At 45.0% G+C, this 12,389-nt stretch overlaps 1 protein-coding gene across 1 annotated transcript; it reads left to right on the top strand.

Annotated features, from left to right (window-relative positions):
- The first annotated feature begins 5,321 nt into the window (after nt 1-5,321).
- LOC149866694 (taste receptor type 2 member 41-like) lies at nt 5,322-5,999 on the top strand. The gene has a single exon (XM_090041643.1). The coding sequence runs from the start codon at nt 5,322-5,324 to the stop codon at nt 5,997-5,999; it is 678 nt and encodes a 225-aa protein (XP_089897769.1).
- The last annotated feature ends 6,390 nt before the right edge of the window (nt 6,000-12,389 follow it).

Below are 12,389 nucleotides of genomic sequence, written 5' to 3'. Positions count from 1 at the left end.
ACATCCAAACAGGTTTGTCTTAAACTGGTTTTGGACATTTTGAAAGAGATTTATGTGCAATGAATTTCTGTTGTGACATGTTTGAACTGGTTTCCAATTACTTATAGAGGTTTATGCATAATTTCTGTTCCTAGCCCTGAAGTACAGAGAAACTAACAGGTAGATTGTAATGAGATAAAGAGTCAATGTCTGTGTTTAATCCATGGTTTCTGGTGTCCAGTAAGATTATTGATTTTTGTTCCCAGGTTTGTCTTTTGAAGATGTTTTGTAAATTTCCTTCCCTGGTGAGGTCAGAGAGGGAGTGGTTGTTTCATGAAAAAGTGTTCTTCTGTTGTATTCATGAGCCTCTGTCCTTCATCTTTTTCATGTATTTATTCTTTGTGGAGCATAGTTTTTAGCAGGTTAACAGGAGGAGTGAATTCCTGCACAGAAAAAGCTTATCTCACTATAATTTGCACAAATCTAACAACGGACACTTGAAAGGCAAATATCAAGTGTGCTTAGTAAATATATCACTGCTTTGTGGAAGGAGCATCTTAGTAGTCAGGAACAGGCACTGATGAAGTGTTTTATACATTTTTGCTCATGGATTATAGCTATGGGGGTGACCGAAATTTCATTAGAGATAGTTAAAATGTTTTTTTCATCAATAAATATTTTCAAGGAAATAGCTTTTCAAGCAATGTAAGATTCATTCAGAAAATAATTTTGTAACTTTTCAGACTTGCTCATCTGGAGCAAAGTTTTTCCTTTTTACCTGAATAAAATGAAAAAAAAATACAATCCCTCCCCTTCTCAGAAAAGTATAGAAATACATTATTTTGATATGGTTCAAATCAAGAAATAAAATATTTTCAATTTTCATATTTTAATGGGCAGATTTCTCTCCCTTTGCAATAGCAAATGAAGAAAAAAGGAATGACTGGAAAACAAGAAAAAGATCATTTTCCATTTCAACTTTTTTTGTTCATGTACCAATTTCAAATTAAATGTAAACATCAGCATGCACTTAAAAAAACTTCTTGCTAAATTGATCTTTTTACCCCTCTATTGTAATACTGTAAAAGGGAATTCACCATATCAAAGATCTAACCTAGTGATTCTCAACCAGGACACTGTAGTATGGTTAGGTGTGCAAACATCTATACATGAGTCACAAGATAAATTAGTAGTATCAAAAACATTCTGGCTTGTAGTCTTTCTGGATTCTTTGGAACAGAAGAATCATTCAGTTATTTTTCCACAGTCAAACAATGAGTGAAAGCTAATGGCTAGCATTTTCTGAAGGATGCTGTGAGTGAAAAGGTTGAGTATCAATGACCTAAACACTTCAAGGGGAAAATGCTCATGTAGCTCAAGCCTTGGGGAAGGATCGGGGACCTGGTTTCATAAAAGTCTTACCTTCTGTTCTTTTATGCTCTTACACAAAATACTTGGCATCAGAAGGTGCCAATTCAGTCAAGGATGGATCCAAAGGGGGAGCAGTGGCAGGCTACCCACCCCCGCTTTCAGATTGGATCCAGCTGGGGAGACTATGAGGACTTTTTTAAAGTATCAAAAGCATGTAAGAATCCCCATCCTTCCCCTTCATGGTCAGAGTCATGTCCCCTTCCCTACCCTTCCACTCCTGCTGCTGTTTTCCCTGCAATCTTGGACAGGGGGAAGCTTCAAAGCCACTCCTGGAGTGGGCTTAGCTGGGAACGGTGAAAGCAGGAGAGGCAATAGGCAGGGGGTTCCTCCTTCTTGTGGCTGGAAGCCTCTCTGCACCTATCTCACTGCTACAGCTTTTACTGTTTCCCACATAGCCCAGCTGGAGGAATGGGCAAGGATGGCTTTGAAACTTCTGTGTCCCGAGAACAATGGGGAAAGCAGTAGCAGCAGGAGGTAACTTGTGTTGGGGGAAAGGGGGGAGAGGAAGGGAGAAGATGTGCCTTTATGCATGAAAGGGAAGATTGGGGTTCTTACATGCTTTGGGTACTTTAAAAAGTCCTCCAGGTTGAGGGGGTGGGGGCTGGGAGCAGGGGTACAGACAATCCTGAAGTAGGGGTAGGAATTCTGCACCCCTCTTTGCCATATCCTGGATCCACCCCTGATTTCAGTGCTAGATTGTTTTAGCTTCAGGAGCATCTGTAGGAGATATAATCCCTCCCCAGCATGCAGGTAGAGTCTGTGGAACCAGATGAAGAAGCAATGGTCTCCCATGAGGCAAGTTTAGGTTAGATATTAGGAAAAACTTTCTCACTAAGTGGGTGGTAAAACAATGGAACAGGCTACCCGGAGTGTTTGTGAAATCTCCCTCCTTAGAAGTTTTTAAGACCCAGGTAGACAAAGCCATGGATGAGATGATACAGTTGTGGATGGTCCTGCTTTGTGCAGTAGGTTGGACTAGATGACCTCCTGAGGTCCCTTCTAACCCTAATTTTCTATGATTCTATGAGTGAAGTGAGTAGGTAGAGGATGGGAAAGGTTGCTGAACTCTCCCTGGGAAGAATGAGATCTGTCCTCTTGGAGGACCACAACATTGCCTGATACCCATTGCCAGAATAAGAAAGCTAGGCATCTTTCAGGGCAGAATAGGATCAGTCTCTAGGGTTGCCTAGCTGTCCAATGAGTGAGGTCTATAAGCCTTAGGGGTGGAGTATGACCATTGTTCTATTGTCCAATCTATGCGCATTACACTGACACTTGCAAACTCTTGCAAAGTGATGTAATCTATCAAAGTTTCTGCATCTTGGCTTGCCATGTTTCCTATAGAGTGAATAGTTCTACCTGCTATGTCTTGTAGGCTACGACCTGGAGCAATCCTTTTAAACTTATAGTTCCTCATGATAGAGACACATCTATGTAATTTTGCTTGTGCCCAGCTCTTTTCTGGAGGCAAGGAAGGGAGTATGAAGCGGGGCTGCAGAAAAAGACCGTTGGGAGACCATGGGGAGTGCTTAATTTGTGATGTGATGGGAACTGCTTCTCTTGGTGTCCTAGAGACTAGTCAGTAGAAGCCAGTGGTATGCAATAGGGGTGCACCAATACAGACTTTTTAGGCCAGTACCGATGATCAATTTTTAGAGGGCCATATCAGCCGATACCAATCCAATTCCAATATGCAGCTGGGCACCATGGAGAGTAGTGTCCAGCTGGTAAGTCTCCTGTGGGGGAAGAGGTGAGGAGGAAAGGAAGCATCTGGGATGGGGGGGAAGATCAAGGCCCCCAAAGTGAGGGAGGAAGAGGGGCAGGGGGGGCAGGGCATGGAACGGAGCTGCAAGCAGCATGTGGTAGAGGAGATCCTGCTGCTGCACTCACCCCAGGAGGGCATGGGGGGGGGGTGCCCCAGATCTGTGCATGGGGCAAGGGTGGGCTGCCACTGCAGGCTGAGCCTGTGGTGGTGCCAAGCTCTTCCCAGTGCGGGGCTGGGCCAGGCTGTGCTCCGGGCAGGCAGTGGCAGTGCTAGGAGGGAGATTACAGGGGGGCCTGCAGCCACCCCAAAATTCGCCATTGCCCCTAGTACCACTGCTGCCTGCCCTGAGTGCAGTCCTGGCCCAGTCCTCCTGCTGGGAAGAGCTTGGTGCCAGCCCATAGTGGCATCCTGCCCCTACCCTGCACGCAGATCCAGAAACACACACACACACCATGCCCTCCCAGGGTGTGTGTAGCAGCAGGAGCCATGCCCCAGACAATGCAATGGACCCTCTACAAGATAATGACTGCTATAACTCTGAGAAAGGGCTACTAGTCATGGCTACCTAGCTGCTGGTTGGAGCCTGGAGTTCAAATGGACTGTTCCAGATGGGCTATTGCTACTCCTGCTAAAGTAGTTGTCAGGGCCTCTGATCAAGCATGCCCAGCTACGCCAAGCAACTGAGCTACCACACCTGCCCCTGATCCCTGGCTAATGAGATGACAGCAGTTTTATGCAACCAGATTGGCTGCTGAAAGCACCATTCACCCCTTTTAAATGCACATGCAGCCTCAGGCTGATACAACCTCAGTTTGTTCCAGCAAGCCTCGCATTCACTGCTCCTTCTGGTTCACCTGGCTCCTGACATGACTTTGGCTTTTCCTGATTCAGACCTCAGATCTCCCCTGGAACTAGGCAGCAGTTCTCTGACCCCTTCTTTCTTATCTCAACTCGCTTCTTAGATTATACCTCTTGGATTTCACCTCTTGTTTTACCTGGAACTTGGTCCCTGTGTCCTTAACCTACTGACCTAGACCCTGGCCTGACACTCTGGTAACCTGTGCACCTGCTAGTTGCTTCTAGAGACCTATCCATAGGCCCAGCCACCTATGTCCCAGCCAAACCCTCACAGTAGTAGGTGATAGTGCTCTTTGAACCCTGTTGGGTTTCTCTTTTGATGCTTATGTTGTTGTTTTTGGAGTGTCTAGTTGTGTTTTGCATCCTGGCTGGCTGCTGCCTTTAAATAAACAATATGTTTTGTGGAGTCTAGGATTTTTCTCCCATCCTTTGACAGTTCATTGAATATTAAACATCTTTTTCTCTCTAATTGCAACAATTGCAAATGGGGTCTGCTGTCTCACCCTCTATGCTTTCTCCACCTTCTTCACCCTCCCTTCAATTATTCCCCCAATCATAATCCTTCTCCCACAATATGCCATACATAGCTAACTATATGTAGGTTCTTCTCCCCGGTGATCTTTTTTTCTCTAATTATGATCATAAAAGATAATACAAAAGATGAAAAGAACTAGTATAACCTAGCTTGTTGTTAGTGTGGAGCACTGTGGAAGTGAATAGGCAAATAATTGCATGCCTAAATGGGTATAGACTGAATAATGAAATTCTCCTAGGATTTGCATCCCTAGGAAGACCTCAAGGGAAAAAAAAACCCGAGAACACCTTAAAATTCATCATTCTCATTTTCTCTTGTCTTGCTGACACAAGATTGAAAGTGGGAGGAATGTCCATGTGATATATCTAACTACCCATTTACAAGTAGATCATTGATGCAGCAAGACTCTCTCTTCGAAAAGTGCTACCTGTTACTGCAGAATCAGAGCAGGCTGTGGTTACTGTGAGAAGAAATATGTTCAGTTCTGTTTCCATCATTGCTATAACCATTGTGTTGACTGAGATCAGTATAGGAGTACTGGCAAATGGATTTATTGTGGCCATTAACTGGACTGACTGGAACAAAAGCAGGAAGCTGTCCTCCTGTAACACGATCTTGACATCTTTGGGCATGTCTAGACTTCTTTTGCAAGGGACAGCAATAGGGTTTCGCTCCTATTCTTTCTTCACTCCGGACACGCACAGACTGGACAATGTGCGGATCACATTGCGAGTCATACGGATGTTTGCCAACATGACCAGTACTTGGCTTGCCAGCTGTCTCAGTGTTTTCTACTGTGCAAAGATCGCCACTTTCACTCACCCTCTTTTCCTTCGAGTGAAGCAGCGAATCTCTGGGATGGTTCCACAGCTTCTCCTGGGGTCACTGCTGCTTGCCTTATTCACGTCCATCCCAACGGTTTGGGCTAATCATGATGTGTACCTTTGTAACTCCAAGGGGAACCTTCTGGGAAACACCACGTCAGCCAAGGTTAACTCAAATGTCATATACCTTTACTTCAGCTTTCTCTACACCGTAATGGCTTTCTTTCCTTTCCTCATATTCTTGGCATCATCCATGCTACTAATGGTCTCTTTGTGGAGACACAGCAGGTGCATGCAGCATTATGCACCTGACCTTCAGGACTCCAGGACACAGGCTCATGTAAGTGCAATTAAAGCTCTGATCTCTTTCCTCATCCTTTATACTTTCAGTTTTGTAGCAGAGACATTGCAAACAATGCCTACGTGTCTGACTGACAACACCTGGACTCCTGCAGTTACTTCTGTGGTGGTTGCTGCATACCCTTCAGGGCACTCCATTGTTCTCATTCTTCTTAATCCCAGGCTGAAAACAGCATTGATGCAGATTCTTCGCCACATCAAGTGCCAGAAGAGACAGAGTTTCTTAAACTCTGCCACAAGTTGCTAGTAAGTGTTGCGCCTCCTGTATGAAACGGAACTGGTCTTACAAGTGGATTCCTCATTTCTATACATTTCCTCTTATCTTCCATATGTTAAATGCCTCCTGGCTTTAAATGTACTCTTCACTTCTGTGAAAAACCCTAACCCTCACCACAGATCAGTAGCGTAACTGAGGGGAAAACAACAGGAGCAATAAGATGCAGGTGCTGTCTTTGTAGGAGACAGGGGTTGCAAAAGCAGCTCCTTTTTACAGTAACAGCTGACTACACCTTTGCAACTGGCATGGCAGGAACTGTCGGTGCCCTGGGCACAGAGTCGGGCTGCTGTGCCTTTGCCACGGATCTTCTCTTTTTGCTGTTTGACCTTAAGGAAAACAATTGAATTTTTACTGCATCTTGCTATCCACTTTTAACACTGGGGAAATACTCATCATTCATGTATACAGTACTTTTTTTTTCTTTATACAAAGAAGACTTGTCAATGCTAATTATTAACATTTATCATTTGGACTGTTTTATTTACATTACCAAATAAAAACCTAGGCTGGCTAATGAATGCTTGCATTTTTTACCTTATAAATGGAGGATTTCGTACTGGATTTCATTCAAAGTGAAAATGCTAATGGAGCAAATCGTATATATAAGCATCATCAAAACTCTCAGGGCTTCTAAGCTGGAAGAGAAGTATCAGAAATGAGGCCATAAAGCCCAGTGGTGATATTCTAGTCTTTTCTGATGGCCTCAGTTGCCATTTCGTGTTTCTCTATGGGGCGTTTTCAGCACTTACCTGCCATGGGGAATTCCTTTTTAAGCTGATTCACTAATAGTCATCAGAGAAAAAGAGGATGGAGGCAACTGCAGTGGGAAGTTTCTCCCCTGGAGGGAAGCAAAGGCCACGGGTTGGAACCCACAGCTCCCTCTTTTTTAGGGAAGCAACCCTTCCATGCTCACATCACCCGGACAGTCTGAGCTACTTATGATGTTTACCTTTGTAACTCCAAAGGAGACCTTCTGGGGAACACCACTTCAGCCAAGGTTAATACAGGTGTCACCTACTCTTGTTCCTTGGCCAGCGTCTCCCACAAACTCATAGACAAAGTGTAGGGCAGGCGCAATGGGGGGGTGCAGCACTTGCCCTCCCTGAGATGGCGCCCCCACTCCCCGGCCGGTGAGGGCCAGAGTGAAACACTGGCTGGTGCCCCACCTGAGATTGGCGCTGGCAGCACTAAGAGATGTGCTGGTGGCACTTCCACCAGCACTGCAAATGGCCACTGGCAGACCCTCCCTCGGTCGATGATCAGGCACCGGTGCCCCCCCAGACTCTGGAGACACTAGTTGGCTGTGCACAAACTTCCCTCTTGTGGCTACCAAAGAGTCAGTGTCAAAAAGAGCTTTGGAGAAGGCTGTAAATAGTGTTGTCTGGTGACTATGGCACTCTAGTGAGAAACCAGACAGACTCATGTTCACAGGCTTTTAGGGGTTGGGAGCTAGAATCCAGGACCACTGAGATGCAATATTAGCATCTCAGCTTTTTGGGGAAAAAAATAGGGAAGATCTTTCACATACATCTTGTTGCTAGTCTGCACATATACACATAATCACTCACATGTGCAGGTACATATGCAGAACTATAATTTTCCTGGGTACATAAGTGCCAAATATGACCTATAGGTGACCAACAATGGCCACTTAGATCACCACAACAGAACAGAATGTGATGGGTTCACTGTGTAGTAGCTAAAATTCAGCAATAACATCCTCCCCGAGAACGTCTGCTTGAAGAACAACTGAAATCATGTCCCAGTACTCCATTGCTCCTACACAAAAGGAAAATTGCCAGTACATCTATAGGCAAAGGCTGCTGACAGATGTGGAAAAACAAACAAATGGTGCTTTATCAGAAGAGGCCAGTGCTTTACCAGTCAGTTCAACCCAGCTCTGCAGCATCTGTATAGATCAGGAGCTTCAGTGAGACCTTTTGGCACTTTTATCTAAATCTGGTTTAATCAGCTATTAGATAAAAGCACCAGAAAGCCCTGCTGAAATGCCTGATCTATACAGATGTTGGGCAAGCCAGGTTCAACTAACACGCTGCCTCTTGTGGGCATGCACTGTGCTCAACATGGGGGCATGCCAAGCTTAAAGCACCAGGGTTTTTTTTCACATTTGTAAGCGCCCTAAGAGTAGCTGGTCACTTACAGTGGTACCTTTCCTTTCCTCTTGTAAATAGGAAGATATTTATGCCCGTTTCAGTCATTTCTCCACTCATTACAGTGACTGAGAATGTCCTCAACTGATGAAATATAGACTTAATTGAGTTTGTTCATTGCATTCCCTGGAACAAAAGCTGAAATCTATCCTCAGCTATACTTCCAGGCACATCCAGATTTAGTGTGCAGTGAAGAACACAATTTGGACTCACTGTTCTTTTTAGAGGCATAAAAAGGGGGACATGTACCTGTATGCTGAAAGTTCTTGTGGCTTCCTGGTTTGCTTTTAGGATGAATGGATAAAGATACCTGGCTTTGGGACTACATATAGCAGAGCAGTAATGGTCTCACCACTGATATCAAACTATTTTTCTTCCAAATGAGCTCCCAAACTCTGGCATTGCTGATCTTGTTCATCCCTTTCTCATTAACATGGCTCAGATTTTAGCCCATCTTTTCAGAAGAGTGCCACAAGCAGCAGCAGCAGCATGCCAGATTCACTGTGCTCACTTCTCTACTCCTTCTTTATATGAACTGTGGCTTTTTCCCTCCTTCCTTTTGGCACATTTCACATGTCCTCTGTTACTGATCACCTGTCTTTGTATATGTGCAAATCATGGATCTCCCCTTCAAGTGAGATGGGAGAGTGGGAATGGAGGGGCATCATGGGGGAAGGGAGAGTGAGGAGAGGTTTTGCATACCTAGATGTAAATGAAGGGTGCAAAGCATGATTGGGACAGTCTGGAGGGTTTGCTTTTGTGGGTGATAGGCAGAGGAGTGGGAGTGGGTGAGGTAGAGTGCAGTTTTCAAGTGCAGGGGTGGGGGGCGTTATTTAGGGATCTTAGTGTTGTTTCTTATCTTGTGGGTTCCCTGTCTTTTATTGTAATCCACCCTAAGCCTTTCTGAGTTTGGTGGGATATAAATCTAAATAACAACAACAACAACAACACCACAGTGCAGTTAGCTCCAGAGACCACTTTTCAGAGACTCATACATATAGTGAAATAAGTTAGACTTTAGAGATCCTCCTTAACATGAGAGTGAAGGAGTTGGGAAATGGTTCCTTAGTCAGGGAGCTAGCTAGTTAGAGAGAGAGAGAGAGAGAAAGGGTCTGCAAAGGTTGCCTAGTGTTCCACACACAATGTCTTTTTATTAGGTCTTCTCAATCATATATGCCTGTGTTCATTGAACATGGTAATCATTACATGGTATCAGGAGCAGGATAAGAAAGAACTTGTTAGAATCTGAGATCCAAACTGAAAAAGAAGCTGGACCTTGAGAACAAGTGAAGCAAGAGCCACATAGAAGGACAACAGCTACTGTAGGTGATCTTCCTTCACAGTTATAATCCAAGGAGAGTTGGTCTGGAAGTGCTGCAACCTCATCCTGCCCATATTGCCCTTCTACTGTCAGGCAATATAGCACAGAGCTGGAGGGCGTTCAGACAGAGGTTTGAGATGTAGCTAGCAGCCATAGGGGTAGAAAAAAGACCTGGCTAAGTCAAATTATCAATCTTATGCATATTGTGGTGGAAGAAGCTCTGGCTGTTTTAACACCTTTGCAAAATGCCCAAATATGCTATAAGTGTAATACTGTCTAGATTTAAGGAGTACTGCTTTCATAGATTTCATAGATTTCATAGACATTAGGGCTGGAAGGGACCTCAGAAGATCATTGAGTCCAGCTCCCAGCCCAAAGGGCAGGAAGTCAGCTGGGGTCATAGGATCCCAGCAAGATAAGCATCCAATTTACTCTTGAAGGTGTTCAATGTAGGTGCTTGAACCACCTCTGCTGGCAGACTGTTCCAGACCTTGGGGGCTCGGACAGTAAAGAAATTCTTCCTTATGTCCAGCCTGAAATGGTTTTGCAGGAGTTTGTGACCATTCGACCTCGTCATCGTTGGGGTGCTCTGATGAACAAACGCTCCCCTAGATCCTGGTGGTCACCCTTGATAAACTGATAGGTGGCCATCAGATCACCCCTGAGCCTGCGCTTTTCCAGGCTAAAGAGTCCCGTGGCTCTCAGCCTGTCATCGTAAGATCTGTTTTCCTGACCTCTGATCATGCGCGTGGCTGTTACCTGTCAGCTCTGTGTTCTTGAGGGAGCCCTGGCACCCAGCTTGCTGGATTTACAAAGGACTTTTTCTTCCCCGCCCCACACCTCACCTAACCAGACCGAAGCAGAACAAAGGTTTAATAGGCATCTTGGGCTGTACATTCCCCAGTCCCAGTATGGGAGGCCTATTTAAACTTAATTAACTAAAACTTGATTGCCAAGTTAGGGAATGCTGAGGCAAGAGACCAAGTCAGAGTGGGTATGGGCAACATTTGAACAATGGTTAAGGGTTTCTTTTCATCTGGGAAGAAAAGAAGTGGTATCCCTTCCAGTTTATCTTCTATATTCGTAATAATTTCAAGCCAGCTCCTAGGTGTCCAGTTACTCTTTAAAATATTATGTTTCTCCTGGCTGTTAACCAGTTTCTCAGGATGTTCCAAACCAGATAACCCCTTGTCGCTGAAAAAAGGTAATTTGTTTAAATTGACACTGTTTAAATAACAGGATTTTCCTTGTCAATTATGGATTGGGACTCTCTTGATTTATACAATTAAAACAATGCTTTGAAGAGGCTGGACTAAGGGTATAAGAAAGCTGTAAAATAGCAAACAATGTGCTTTAAGGCAGAGAAATCTCTCTGAAACCATCCCCTGTTGTTCTTGTGAAGATGGGATAAACAGATTGTCTCCTTTCATTGCCTGTTTAACTTTCAATGATTGTGCTGGGAACTTTGCTTGTCAACAAAACACCCAAATGCCTTGGACCAGTGAAATCCCAGCTCTCGCTTTCTCTTCCTCTCTGTCTCTCTGAACCTGAATTTTATTAGTTAAGCTTCAGTTAGGTTTCCCTAAATACTCAATTGAACCAGGGTAATATTGTAATTGTTTTTGTGTTTTTCCTTGCATTGCTACTACTATTAGTACCATCATAAATTTCATATACCTAGCAATAAATAACTTTTATCATCAAACTGGTGGAAACTGGGTATATTTTTCCTTTTCTACTTCCCCTTCCCCACTTGCTCTGCAGCAACACTTCTTTTACCTAAGCCAGAGACCCCTGTAAAGCCCCGAAATATTGTGGGGTCCACTCATCAAGAGGCTACCACTACTAGGACAGTAAGGGCAAAAGATTGGGATGTGCTGAGTTTGACACGCACAAGGGGATCAGCTTGTATAGGTTGATTGACCCAGTTTGGCTAAGACATGCCCTATCAACTGAATGCTGGCCCATGAGGGTGTCAGCTGGACACCACGCCGGATTCAGAGGTATTGTGTTCACCTGAGTGCTTGTGTTTGATTGCATTTTACTGCTGCCTTGATGAACTGATTCCTGGCATATGAGAGTGTCAGCCTGTCCATGCTGATCAACTTAGCTGGGTCAGGTGTGTCATGTTAATCTCTGTGTGTGTGCATGTATTTGACTGATTTGGTGGCTGGAGGAACCCAGCCCCATTGAAACTGAGTCCTGCAAGATAGCTCCATTGGGGGTGAAGACTTTCATAGATTCATAGATTGTTAGGGGCTGGGAGGGACCTTGCAGATGATCAGATCCAGCCCCCTGCACTCTAGGCAGGAAAGCAACTGGGGTTAGGTGACCCCAGTGAGGTGACTGGCTACCCTGACTGAAGGAGTTTTTCCTGGTATTAAGTCTGAAGTGGCCTTCCAGGAGTTTGTATCCATTGGTCCTGGTCATGAACAACTCATGGCCCTGGCAGCTGGCGGAGCATGGCAGCAGCTGGAGCATGGCGGCAATAAGTAGGGAGCTCCCGCAGACACTGTTGGCGCTGTCAGCAGTGGAGTGAGAGGGGATGGTGGTGGCGAGCACTGACCAAGGGTCGGTGACCACCCACAGCCACCACAGACACACCTGGAGATACCTGTGACCATGTTCAGGGGGTGCACGTGCACCCACATGCCCCCCCTACATATTGCCCCTGGTCCTGGTATTCCCTGGAGGTGCCCTAGTCAACAGTTGTTCACTGAGCTCCTGATGCACTCCTCTGACATAGTGGTAAGCCGCTATCAACTCCCCTCTCAACCTTCTCTTCTTTAGGCTAAAGAGGCCCAGGTCCCTCAGCCTTTCCTTGTGTGGCTTGCCTTGCAAGTCCCTGATCATATGGGTGGCTCTTTT

Source organism: Crocodylus siamensis, chromosome 4 (assembly GCF_052110815.1).
Source record: "Crocodylus siamensis isolate JL-2025a chromosome 4, ASM5211081v1, whole genome shotgun sequence".
NCBI classification, from domain to species: Eukaryota; Metazoa; Chordata; order Crocodylia; family Crocodylidae; genus Crocodylus; species Crocodylus siamensis.
This window is presented reverse-complemented; position numbering and strand designations above follow the sequence as displayed.

Bases quoted from the DNA above. Each gene is read 5' to 3' on its own strand.
- LOC149866694 (XM_090041643.1), top strand. From the start codon at position 5,322: ATGACCAGTACTTGGCTTGCCAGCTGTCTCAGTGTTTTCTACTGTGCA.